Raw genomic sequence first — 14,123 nt, forward strand, 5'->3', positions numbered from 1 at the left:
TGTCTGTTGAACTCAGAAGAATAAGAAACAGATTTTTTCCATAATGGCATTACATGGGATAATTTTCGTAGGTCATATCACCTTAAAAATATGCATCTGGTCTATCCTACGAGACAAAAAGTGTTGGAAATGTAAGGATTGGGAAGCAAGTGGCACATACATTATAGTATAGTGGGATGCTCTGTGCTCTTTTGTACGAAAATGCTGGTGATACTTGAAGAATGGATAGAACAGCCCTTAAGATCAGTTGTCTCATTGGCGATAAAACACTTTGACCACAGGATGTCACTAAAGCACAGTTTTGATTAATACTGACAGGTTTCATCATAGCAGCAAGAACTCAAAACACTAGAATCCACTGAATGGGTTCAACTTACTGTATGATTGAAATAGCCTCCTTTGAATTCTCAATAGCTAGTATGAACAATACAAAAGAGAAATTTAAGCAAGGTACATTTGGCGCTTACTCCATTAAATGGTGGGAGAATACAAGGCGGTATGATCTATGGGTAGGCTAGGCTACATTTGTGAGGTGTTATGGGTGAAGTGATTGACTGTCTTTCTGTTTGTTTTGGATAGTCTGTTTTTGATTACCCTCCCTGTATATGTCATAAGATAAGATGTATAAGACATTTATGAGTCATATCAGTTCCATTGACCATAAAGAGTAAAAACCTTGTCCATAAGAAGGCTGGTGAGTGTCTTGAGACTTGTATTACTGTATTAAAGTATGAGGGCCAGCAAGGAGTATATCCACTGGTACAGAAGGGTTGACGTGCCTCACATATTTGATGTCTATCTCAGGTATGAGGTATCAAATAAGGGCAGACTTGTTATGGATTCTCCTTTTCTCCTTTATTCTCCTATATTTAAGAGAGAGACAGGAAACTGGGGGCAATTATGAGGTTGATGCACTATCCAGTCAGCTACCAGCACAGTGTACACCTATACATAATTCCTAGGTAAGCTACACTTTCAGTTCCTACTTGAAATTAGAACAATTGCACTTACCTCCATACCTCAGCCTGAGTCAGCCAACAGTGCAACTTTCAAGATATCCCATTTTTACCTTAGATTTGAGTCATTTTGTCATTGCCCTTGTGATCTTATCCTTTGATCCTTTCGACCCAATAGGTAATCATCTCTTCAGGGCAGCCTATTGATCATTCCCACCACATTTAATTAAAATCTATTCTTGATTATGACCTTGATCTTGACTGTGGCCTTGACCTTTTCAACCCAGAATTTAATAATCTCTCTGCAGCGGCCTACTGATAATTCCCACCAAGTTTCATGTTTCATATTTTGCTAAGATAGACAGACCAACAAACGAAATCGGACGAAAACATACATTCACATAAACATCATCAAACCATTGGTGAACCACCAGACAAAGAAGCATTGTCAGAGACAGATCAGAGTGCATTAATTTTAAAATGCAATATCTATGCTCTTTATTGTTTCGCATTGTTTGCGTGGATTTATTACCCCTCAAAATGTTTCCGAATTCTACACAGCTCTCAACCTGCTGGTGAGTTATTTATTGTCAATAAGAATATGCTTTGGCAGTGAATGTTGACTGCATGGAATGTCCAGTCCGACTGCATAAATAATTCACTGAAATTAAGTTGGTCTGACTAGGCTTGGTTGTGTACTTTGGGAAGAGAAGGCTTCTAGTTTTGTAAATTGCAACACCTTTTGCGTGCAAGTTAGGATGCAATAATTCAACAATATACTAATACAGTGTTATATTTACAGTATGTAGTATATTTATACCAACAATACACCATTATACCACTTTTTATGCTTGTACTGAAAGATGAAGGGTATAGGTATGCTGTGTGCTTTCTGTATCCTAAAGGGTGACTTAGTTGCATGCTGGTGTCACGCACCAAAAATAGCCAATCTACAAGCTCACAGTGCAACGCGTTGTGAGCTTGAAGATATGCTATTTTCGGTGTGTGACATGGCCCACAACAAAGTATAAATCAGGCATAACTGTTCAACCATTACTTTCATTATGTCAAACATCCTGGATTTTGATTGTATTTAATCAGATGAATAGATTCTACATCTGCTGCGTGTGTGTTTATGAGTTAAAGTGCAAGAAAGAGAGATTATACATATATATACAATGTAAATTTTAAGTCCATTTCAGTAAAGATGATACAATGAAAAGAGCAGCACATATCGTTTCTCCTTTACTCTCGTTTATTTTCAACTTTTTTTTTGTAAAAAAAACAAACAAAAAAGCAAATTTGGCATACAGATTCACATTCACTTGTCACAGCTAAATGTGTTTGCTTAAGTGCCGGTTCCACATCCTTTACTGGCAAGCCACACCTCCCACTGAGATTAGACATACTGCTCTGGGACTTTCTAAAATTAGAGTCATACTCTTCCCCCATTCATACAAAAGAAACAGTTTGACATAAAACAAAAACATTCAAAGCGTGGTATGGCCTGAAAAAATAAGTCATTTAGCCTAGACAAGTAAACAAAGAGAAAAACAACAGGAACTGAACTAGAATGCATGCACAACATTTGTCAATAAGCCTCGAGTACTTTGTAGGAGGAGAAGGGTTTGACGAAATGGTAGTCCAGGTTGCCGCAGTGAGGGCACTGCTGGACGTTGCTATACTCGGAGAAGTACTGCATCCCCACACGTACGTCTACGACCGGCTTACCACAGTGCTTACAGTTGAGGCGGGCCTATGTTTACAGGAGGGAAAAGATGGAATTTTTTTGTCATTCATTGCAGACGCTTCATTCAATTCACAGTCAGTTGATCCCAAATACATATCTGTACCTACACTAGAACCGTGGTCTCTTCTATTAAACAGGGTTAAGCCCAACCACAATGCTGCGCACGCACACGCACACACTTTGTGAGCTTGTTTCTACAGTATATGTGCCTTTCAATTATTATTGGCATCTTGAACTCTTTATGGCTTCTTTATGGATTGTGTTTCTCCTACGACATATACAGTAAAGGTTCCCTGTAATGGTATGGCACAGATATACTCTGACTTGACACTGGTCTCTCAACAAACATCTTATGTTATCGAATGTGCTTTAAAAAAAAACGTGGTTTTCAAGGAACAGATCTGTGGAATCTAATGCTGTGTGGATGCGCTACAAACATGCTAGAGCTGAGGCTACTCTACAGAACTCCATCCCTGCACAGAGTGGGTCTTGCAGATGTACCTGGCAACACGGTGAAGCAGCCAATATGTCATATGTGTACATGGTGCCCAGCTGGTGCCAGCTGCCGTCCCACCGCGACTTGCACTTGATGCAAACTATTTTATGGACTCCTTCCAGACAGTCCACACAGATGGCATACAGGTGCATCAGTCTACCTGTTAACAATGAAGAACAGTCAAAATGTTAGACAAGATAAGATAAATACAGATTATGACTCTGGCATGTCATTGGCTGAGGTTATCCAGCTGAGGGCTGGCGTATAAGCTTGAGCTGTAGGCATGGACTGATGCATCTGAGGTTGGTTACTGATGGCGACAAATGCTGCTGGGTGATCATTTGTTTATCACATACCCATAGCTTTTAGCCACAAAGATGATTAAATCCGCCGCAGCGAGGTCGCTCACAGGACAGATCATTGTGCAGTGCCACTTTGAGCTTGCGCTGATTGGTCAGCTGCTGCCGTATCAGCCCTTGGGCTGATAATGGTAATTATCAGTAGTTCCCTTCTCAGTTCTTTCATCGCTCCACAGGGCAAATAAAGGCTGGATATGTGATAAGATAAGACGCATTGATTTCTTCCCATGAAGACCCAGGAGAAGCAGCCAGGGATATGATACAGATACAATGAAAACCTAGAATGAGGGGAAAAACTTAGCATTGAAAAGCACCTACGTCTATGATAATTCATCTTTTCTACATGTAGCATGACTATACACGATATTGCACACATACACCACCCGGGACTTTTTTTTACTACAGCAAGCTTAGCTTACCCAGTAGGCTACAGTAAGTCCTGGTAAACCCACCTAGAAAACTGACACCGAAGCAGAATTGCTACCCAGTGCTATAACTGCATTTCCATTTCCCCAACTAATAATCATTATCCAATCAATCATCAGTTTATAACTTCCTCATGAGAGGAAGAACCAACTTTGTTCTCCATTGCAGGGCTCCTAGGGCGCTAAAGGATGCAATTAAGTAATTGAGACATAAAAAAAACATAAAACACGTGGCATGCAGAGGTTAAATATCCGGACCCACATGTACCCGCAGCTTTCCGATGATTGATTTCTAAATGGTAAAAATAAACCCGGCTCACTCCCCTTTTAAAATAATATAATCCACGGCCAAATCAACACTACATTACAGTCAAATTACTAAGAGTAGATTGTTATTCTGATAATGTTCATTCATCTGCTCCATTCACCCTGAGACAAAAGTATGCAAAAAAAGATTATATCATTATTCATTCTATATTATTATTCATTTATCTAATGAATAATGATATTATTATGCATATCACTGATCATGCAATTAAATACAGTATGAGCAGATAAAAGAGGTCTCATTTGTCTGTTTGTTGTTCTAATTTATATTAACCAGGTGGTAGAAAGCCCTTCATGTCCAAATACATGTACACATTATGTTGTATGTATGTAACAGATTCAATTAACATAACACATAGTTATTAGCCAGTCTTTTAAACATTATTAAAATGGAATATGCCCTTTCATGTAGTGGTTACGATGAGCACCTGTGGAAGCACACATACAGTAACAGTACTCTTAAATCTTGGCAGTGCCTTGCATGGCTTCCATACACGTTGAGCCTCTCTCCTTTTCAAACTGTTGATCTCAATAAAGAAAAAACGAAAAAAAGAAAGTGCAAAATGAGGTGATGAATTAATGAATTAATCAATCAGTCTTCTTTAGGAAAACAAAACAGTGACTCATTGTCAGCACAGAAACTGAACACAATAGTTATAATAAGGGTACGGCAGTGGCTCAGGGGTAGAGTGGCCGGTAGAGTGGCCGGATGAGAACCACAAGGTTCCCAGTTTGATCCCGGGCTCCCCCAGGGTTAGTGTCGAAGTGTCCTTGAGCAAGACGCAGAACCCCTAATTGCTCCCGATGAGCAGGTTGGTTGGTGCCTTGCATGGTTTCCTCCGGCTTTGGATAAAAACGCTATATATATATATATATATATATATATATATATATATATGCACCATTTACCATTTATAATAGACACAGAGTATAATAATGGTGTGGCTTCCCTGTGCTTTCAGACAGCTAAATTAGCTAATTTAATTAGCAGTTCAGGCTACCATAACTGGCTTGCATACCCAAACATATAATAAGCCTACATCTTAAAATGCTAAATGAAAACATTTGTCCTGTTTTACTGTGGGGGGACTAATTGTTTTCCTTCATCCTTTTACATTGGCTATACTCACATCTCTTGAACAATGCCTACACATCATGAATGATGTGATAACATGCTAACACAAGCTTTGTGTGCCAACATTGAAACAATGCCTATGGAGCTTGGCTTTGTGGCAAGCTGTAGGCACTTAGCAACGTGAGCTGATCTGTGATAGGTCTACGTTTGTGGGGACAGACATGCATAGAGACAAGACAGTTCGAGATGGCTAGGCACATGGAGCATGCCATAAAAAAAGCTTTAAAAACTCAATTTGTGTTGCCACCTGCTGTGCCGTTGTACATAATGCTGTTCCAACTGATAAATACACAAGTGTCAGGTGACAATGTGACCTTGAATCTCATGCTGACCTTGAAGGTGGCAAGGGACGTCATACTCAATCTCGTCGTGGCGTGATGGGCTGAGGAACAGGGTCCCGTCCACCAGGGGAAACTGTTCAAAAACTGGCAGGGCCCTGTGACACAGGGCACAGTTGACCACGTTCCGTTGACAGGCACTGAGGGCCGACAGGATAAACCTGGAGGGTGAGAGTAACAACCTCAGAGTCTGGGCAAAGTAGTGGAAACACCAGTGGAGGATCCGGTGACTCTGCCGTCTGCACATGTTTGAAATACATAATTCAGCCATGGTTTACGTAGGGTATCCCTGTACCACGTTCTGTTACTTGGCCATTGAAGATCAGAGAATTCCTACAGTAAACAATCAAAAAACTCTGCTGTCTATTCCATATCATGTCCATATGATATCAGACTGTGTATGCGTCCAGTCTTGTGTTGAAGTGTCCCTGAGCAAAGCACTTATCCCCGAACTTTTCCGGGGCGCTGTATGAATATTGCCCACTGCTCAAAAGATTTACCCCAACAACAACTAAAGGTGGACTAAATTGTTATTGCTGCCTTTTGCCTCTTCACACAGAACTTGTGTGAGACACTGTTTTCATGGGGGTTAAACCCTTTGGCACATTCTGTTACCTGGCCCTTGAAGAGTGAAGAATTCCTACAATAAACAAGCAAAAAATCTGCTGCCATCCATATCATGCGTAAATAAGAAGATATATAGCTACAGTATAACACATTTCTATAAAGCAATTATAAGCAAGCATTAAGCAAGAATTATTAGATTATTAATTTAAAAAAAAAATAAGTCTAATCTAATAACCCAGGATGGTGAAATATCTGCCATGAGAATAATATTTTTTATAATGGACCTTCTGCTTGCCTGTCATTGTCTATTAGTCCAGCATTGGGATTTTGATAGCATATATACAGCATAGACCTTTGTGCTGTGGTTAATGAGTTATACGATAGACTGATCTAGAAGAACTCATGATGACACAAGTTGCAGCCAAGCCCCCAGAACAGCGGTAGAACAGTGACGCTGCCGTCGCCTGGTGGTCAAATCTGAGATTGCAATACCTCTGCATTTAAAACGCTACTGTGCATGCTTCTATTGTCTGAAACGCTAGTACGCCTGCTCTATAGACCGCCGAAGTCTGACGTCATTTACACATCCTTTGTTTGTCTACCTGGTTCGCAGTTTTCCACCCCCGTTCTGAATCCCATAGACGTATTTAATATCGCGTCAAATAAGAACTGTGTTCCAAAAATAAACAAATGACCCCGGCGTGTTGACTCTTATGGATATGAAGCATCAACTGACGGTGAGAAAACGCTAATGTTACTTCCGCCAAATTAGTTACATTTTCGCCAGAAACAGACTGTATCAAATATAAGTGACTGACTATCATAAACGATACAGAACCCCCTCCCTGACAATAACGCCGACACGCGGTGTTTATTTTTGGACCACAATTCTTATATGAGACGATTCTAAGATGACCCAATGTTATTCTCCATAGAGAAATTACTTCCGCAAACCTGGGGATGAACGAGTCACGTCAGGACTTCGGTGCTCTATAGGCTCCAAAATTAGAGCCAATCCAGGAAGTAGAGGTACTTCCGGGTGCTTCATGTGCTTCATGCTTCGTGATCAACTTTCATTGAAATGAATTGGTGGGGGTGAGGCAGTCCGCCCTCTAGATATATTATATCTCTATGGTTGCATCACGTTACAACCCATTGTGAGCTTGTAGATCTGCTATTTTCAGCAAGTGACATCATCGTACAACAGATGGAGTATAGATAAAGCATGACATTGTCATATCCTACACTGTGTGCGCATCCTGCTAGCAAGAATACCTCATCTTTTCTATACTTAACTTACTTGTCCGCATAATTCTTACCACATTATATTGGAGTCAACTCCAACGGTCATGCCAGTGTAGCTGACACTTTCTCTCCCTCTCGTACTCCCTGTCACTCAACCTCAAATCTTCAAATTTCATAACATTTTTTAAATATTGTATGACGTACGGTTCAAGAGTTATTGGCCAAAAGTAAAACGGCCTGTTATAGTTCCACCATAAGGCTGATTTGAAAACTTTGGGGTGGAGTGTCTTCCTTGGCCTACTGGGAGTGTGCAGGTAAAGTTTGACACACACACACACACACACACACACACACACACACACGAAAACATAATCTCCCAGCCTGTCGGCCTTGTGGAGATAATTAGTTATTGCGTTTTTAAAACTTTGACTGGCCCAAGCAGGTCAGTGGAACGTGCGGTCAGCTGATCCAGGGTGTTTCGGCCCCAGTGAGCCAGTTACAGAGCCCTGTATAAAAGGTATTTACACCCAGGGGCGTGACGAATAAATGATATGAAAATGTGTTGGCATTCGGCACATATTTCACATCAAACTATTCATACAGTTGATGCCTCATTTATACAGGATTATACCTTTATTTGCGGTGAAAATCAACCTTGTTTCAGAAAAAAGATGATGCCACTTTATCGCCACATAATATTGCTGTTTTGTGTGAATGCACTAATGACACAAAGAATAGTTTAAAAACATATTTTGGGGTAAATACTGTAATTGCACGAAAAACCGCTCTCAGCGTGCAAGGACCTTAACCACATGAACCCTAGCGTCCCTATTCTGGGCATGTCATAATAGGCAAACATTCAGTGAGAATATCAGATCTACAGGCTCACAATGCGTTGCTATGAGCTTGTACATCGGTTATTTCTGGCGAATAAATGTGGTGTTGAGGGAAAAAAGGACGGTACCAAGTATAGTCCCCTGGGGTCTCAGATTGTCATTGTGATCATTTCCACTTGATCTAATACCACACCGGATTGTTATAAATGACTGGAAACATTCAAAAGCTGCTGAACTGAATGATGACTCATAGAGGAAACTAATATACAACACATGGTGCTGCTCTACCTCCCCTCCTCATTACACACCTGCGCAGATCCTCTCCCTGGCCGGCCTGCGCGTCGTCCTCCATGCGGACGTGGTAGGTGTTGAGCTTGTGGCGGGGGACGTGTGTGAGCAGCTCAGAGAGATCCAGCCTCTTGAGGAACTGCACTGGGTGAGGGTGTCCGCCGTCTCCCACCCCGCCGTGGGTGAGCCGGTGGGGCAGCTGGAGGGCGAAAGACAAAGAGAGAGGGAGAACGGAGCCGGGATCCAGGTGGTTGCCGCCACCGCCGGCTCCTGCGGAGCAGCCGGCACTGCGAGCAAGGGCTCCTCCTGCCAGCAGGTGCTTCCGCTGGTGCTCCAGATGTACGGCCGACTTGAGGAACTCTCCCAGGTGGCGGGAGCCCCGTGAGCCTCCTCCACCACCGCCTCCCAGTGCCGCTCCGAAGGCAGCGGCGGCAGCGGCCGGGGCGGGGGAAAAGAAAGTGAAGCCAGTGGGAGGTGACTGTCCCGGGGAGTCACAGGGAGACCTCTGTGGAGGCCCCAGGTTGAACAGTCCTCCTCTCTCTGTAGAGTTCTGACGGTCCACTGACTGCCGCCGAGGCAGTTCCTGACTAGAGGCCCTGTGGGCCATCTTTCCTCCTCCGACTCCTCCGACACCCCCAGGTGGCTTGCTTTTCTTGGGTTCCTCGGGGGGGCCGTCTCCGGACCCCAAGCCCCCGGCCTTGGCCAAACTCCTGTCCGACGGCTTCTTCTTGCGGTCGTCATGCGGCCGTCTGACCATGTACCAGTCTGTGTCTTTCTTCAGGTGTCCCTGTCCACAGCGACAGGAGCAGAAGCGGAAAGCCAGGTCATAGCCCTTCTTAGTCCACATGTTCTGCCGACACTGCTTCTCGTTCCAGGAGCGTGCCCGGCCGATGCAGTTGAACTGGACTAGGATGGAGCTCTCCCACTCATAGAAGCACTGCAGGTGCATCCAGTTACCGTAGGGACAGATCTCGCTGTTGCACACCACGCGCTGGTAGTCATCCTTTTCCAGGTCGATGGCACGGCCCAGGCTGCACACCAGAGGGGTCGCACAAGGGGCCTCTGTATAAGGAAAACACAGGAGAGGGGGGAATGGGTTCAAGACACGTTAGCGCACCGAAAATACATACAAAGCTAAATTCTATATTTAGCGTAAAAGTGAGGAAAGAGAGAAATTGAACAGTTCAAACCCTTTTAAGTTCAGATGACCTATTCCTCAACTAACTAGAACCACGCTACTGATGTTTGTGTTTTCATGCAAGACTTGAGGCATTGGATCAAATGTTCTGTTCTTCGGATATAAAAATACCCTTATTTGTCAATTTAACATTACTATATCGTCTTGTGTGTGAGAATGGAAGGTCTCAATATCTTAGCAACTTTGTAAACAACATCTAAAGACAACTTACAACACACAATTTCACAGAACAACTGAGGACTGGTACAGTTACTATTGCTATACTGCTATACTGTGTGTGTGTGTGTGTGTGTGTGTGTGTGTGTGTGTGTGTGTGTGTGTGTGTGTGTGTGTGTGTGTGTGTACATTTCTCCATGTTGCACAATATCAAATAAAACTCATAAAAATGATTCAACAGTTTACTGTGTGAATAACTTTTGTTTTAAGGGTCAACCAGGGAGAAGAGGTTGATTAACACCTTTTAAATGATGATGCAATTTATTATTACGGATTGTTGGGTGTGATACGACATCAGTAAGTATGCCTTCATTACAACATGCCTAGACAACATTGGAATCCAGCACTTCGATTCTGACAATGGCAGTGATATAAAAGGTGTATCTAATTGTATTCATTTTTTATTGATCAGTGACTATGCACAAGAAAAATTGCACCAGAGATCGCTACAAGCTTATTTTTGGGGTCCCGGGGTACAATCACATAACTACAATACAAGACAATAAGAACATTAAAATATAACAAAAAATAATGCACTTTTGAGAGTGACAGTAGAGTGGCCCCCAAGCCTGCAGTCATTGTACTGTACTACAGTAAAGGTCACAAATGCCCCCCAACAAAAGCCAAATATCTTGTCAAAGACCTGGTTGCGAGCTGGTCCCCACCAGCCGACCACCAACGGTCTCACTCCCGGTCACTCCCGGTCTCACTCCCTCCTCCTGGCCTCCAGTACGGTGAAACCTGGCCCCAAAAGACCACATTCGTGGCATAGAACGCCACGGGGAGAGGTGTCCCAGAGAACGGGCACTGCGCACCTATCGGCAGACAACTATCTCAATTGTCCGCTCATTGAAGCCACATCACCGACTAGCCTGAAGAAGTAACCAGCAGAAGAGGTTACTAGAAGTGATCGAATGAATTACTGCACAAAGTTAATACAACAACAGAACAGCCCTAACGTTTAGTTTAATCAGATTCATTAATTACAATATTATTAATAGTAATAAATGAGTAAACTACCATGCACTGATCCTGTATGTATAGTCACAATACATTTTTATATAGTGACATCAGTCCACTCTCTCTGTGACACGTTGTTCTGACTCGTGCTCTTCCGACGGGGCCGTCGGGAATTGGGCTATTTTTGGACTTACTTTTTCCAAAAGCTCTTAAAATAGGAATTTGGGAAATGTTTTACATTTTATGACAAGGCAGAGGCCATATTGTTCCTTCCACTTCTACTTTTTATCTTAATAATATTTTGTATTTCTTATTTTTTATCTTGAGTTGCATCACTCTACTCTTACATCTACCTACAAACTGTACACAATAGCATGCAGCAATACTGTGTAAACAGTACCTACAAGGGTACCAACAGTATCTACTGTACAATATACATTAGCTAGGCTACAATCATATCTAAAATGTAGCTAACAGAACTGTACCTTGATAACATTGCCTACTGTAAGATATACAGTAGCCTACCTACAACATACAGTACCTGCTGTAGGCTACTGTACAATATACACAGTACCTACAATATACACAGTACCTACAATATATACATTACCTACAACAGTACTGTACCTATACAGCAGCCTACCAAAGGACATCTGTTCTTCACTGCACTTCATAGCCGCAAGGCGCAAGCAACTCTTAGATCCTATTTTTAATATCTGGAACCTAGAGTTGCAATACCAACCCTTGACAGCCGATACATCCAAACAGAAATGTCCTATCTGATTGTATTAAACAACGTTAACCTCACCAACATTGCAGCTGTAGTACGGAAAGCTTGAATTATCCTCAATCTGCAAAGTTTTTGTTTCATTAAAATCCACCGTAGACATGTTATGAGCTACTTTGTCAATAAATTCCATGTATGTGAAACAGGTGTTACGCAGGACTGTTGAGTGATTTTCCAGGAGCACTTCCAAACTTGAACACTTAGAAAAATGATCACCTGCACAGAATTACACAGAAAGTAGCTCATAACATGTCTACGTGGATTGTTATGAAACAAAAACTTTGCAGATCATAGAAAGAGGATAATTCAAGCTTTCCGTACAGCTGCAATGTTGGCGAGTTTAACGTTGTTTAATACAATCAGATAGGACTTTTCTGTTTGGATATATGGGCTATAAAGGGTTGGTATTGCAACTCTAGATTCCAGATATTAAAAATAGAATCAAAGAGTTGCTTGCAGCTATGCACTTCAGTGCTTCTCTGGCATTGCACCTTCAAACACTGAATGAAACTGTAAAATCTGGACATCAAAGACTGGAGGATAAAGAAATATACAGTATGTAACCTTTTCTGCTTTTCAAAGCACATTGTTTAGCCAACATGTGAATCAAGGCTATCACTTTCTTGACAGGCCACAGAAAGTCACCTAGGTGTGATGCCAGCATGTAGCCTACCTGCAATGCACACATTTATGTTTGCGTGTGAGTGATAGGGGGAGAGGGGGGGGGGCGTGTCTAAAGATAAAACTTCCATACACACACAGAGCCTAATACAATAATGCCTGGCTGTGCTACTTATCCGACTCACCAGGCAATCCCTGTCGAATGGACACAGTCAAATCCTGTGTTAATGTATCCACTTGTAACAACAGTGTACAAATAACAATTTCATTTGTACACTCTGAGTTAAAATAAATAAAAAGGGTGCAATCCGTCACGTGGGAGACCATACAGCTTTTGTTGCACTTATGGCTTCAGGCAGTACTGCTTGTCAACCAGTAGGCAGGTGTCCTACTCCTATCCTATGCTCCTAACACGGAGTCTACATTTCTCAATGGAAGAGTGGGGAGATGATCATCTCACCACAGTGCAGATGTGCAGGTTTTAACATTCTACCAAACATTTTGGTTTAAATAACGTCACGTAGCCTATTCATTAACTTGAAATAAGTTCCGGGTTGCAGCTTTAGCAGCGCTGAGGCTTTGACTGTGAAGTTGAACTTGAGTGCGCAGACGAGCAGTGAGGATGTCAGAATGACCCTTGAGCGACGAGGCCACGACCAAAACACTGCACACAATGTGCACGTCACGAAAACGACACAACATTGCATGCACACTTGCACTGCACGGGCCTTGTTGTAGCTACGTTCGAAAGATGTCGGTCACAACAGAACAGGGCATTCGTGCATGTGCGGACAGACAGACGTGCATTTGACATTCAATCCTGCCAAATGATATGGCATCAATTGTTCGACACACATTATGTGTCTCGAACAATTGATGCCATCATTGTTGAGTACACAGTACATTGATCTTTAGTAACCTCCTACGCAGCGTTGCGATGCAAACACCCACCAGGAACAAGAACTTCTTCAGGTATGCAATGATGGCCCACCACCACCACCATCGCGATTGTCCTCCCATACTTACTTACCACTTAAAGTGCGTTCGTTTCGAGGTGCAGCAGCCGTCGCCCCCACCAGCGGTGCTGCTGCTGCCGTCGCCGCCGCCGCCGCGGCTGCGCCTCCTGTTGCGGCCGCGCCGCTGCTGCTGCTGCTGGCTCCATTTTCTTGCTCATCGCCACTACTGTTGGTGCGCTTGCTTTTCTTCCCCTTGTTGCTCTTCTGGTTGGGCATTTTACACAGATCCCGATATCACTATTTAAAGCCTAGCCACCATCAACAACAACTGTCAGCGACGTCTAACATTTCTGTGGATTCCATGATGTCGAGGCTTCTCGCCTTCAGGACCCTGCAGTTTTCTTTCTCTCGATTATGAATGTGGTGGTATGACGGTTTTAATAAAAAAAACACAATCTAGCTTTTCTGCACTTGTGACAGCAGTCTATAAGGTAACCTATCCGAGAGAAGGCGTGTCCATCTCTTGTTTTGATTCCTGCTCAAGAGAATCGGTCAGACGCTGTTTTCCACAAGCCGCCGTGACGTAGGACGCAGGGGCCCCTCCCCCTGACGCTAGCTGTAAGGTTGTTATTATTAGCATGAGAGCAGCAGGGAGTCCCAACT

General features: G+C 42.8%; 1 protein-coding gene across 2 annotated transcripts; it reads right to left on the reverse strand.

Annotated features, from left to right (window-relative positions):
- Positions 1-2,193: 2,193 nt before the first annotated feature.
- Positions 2,194-13,969, reverse strand: heca (hdc homolog, cell cycle regulator). 2 transcript variants are annotated; one of them, XM_080453989.1, is made up of 5 exons: positions 13,535-13,969; positions 8,743-9,784; positions 5,781-5,947; positions 3,208-3,362; positions 2,194-2,712 (listed from the first exon to the last, which is right to left on the reverse strand). In XM_080453989.1, the coding sequence occupies exons 1-5, from the start codon at positions 13,734-13,736 to the stop codon at positions 2,548-2,550; spliced, it is 1,731 nt and encodes a 576-aa protein (XP_080310115.1). In that variant the 5' UTR covers positions 13,737-13,969; the 3' UTR covers positions 2,194-2,547. The 2 variants fall into 2 exon arrangements, with proteins under 2 accessions (XP_080310115.1, XP_080310116.1); XM_080453990.1 differs by lacking the exon at positions 13,535-13,969 and adding an exon at positions 10,780-11,444.
- Positions 13,970-14,123: the final 154 nt, after the last annotated feature.

The sequence above is a fragment of the Gymnoscopelus braueri genome (assembly GCF_963280865.1).
Source record: "Gymnoscopelus braueri genome assembly, chromosome: 16".
Taxonomy (NCBI): Eukaryota; Metazoa; Chordata; class Actinopteri; order Myctophiformes; family Myctophidae; genus Gymnoscopelus; species Gymnoscopelus braueri.

Excerpts from the sequence above, each read along its gene's own strand:
- heca (XM_080453989.1), bottom strand. The coding sequence starts at position 13,736 with ATGCCCAACCAGAAGAGCAACAAGGGGAAGAAAAGCAAGCGCACCAAC. Across the intron at positions 9,785-13,534 it reads AAACGAACGCACTTTAAGTG|AGGCCCCTTGTGCGACCCCT; the intron begins GTAAGTAAGTAT and ends TTCCTTATACAG. Across the intron at positions 2,713-3,207 it reads CTGCTTCACCGTGTTGCCAG|GCCCGCCTCAACTGTAAGCA; the intron begins GTACATCTGCAA and ends CTGTAAACATAG.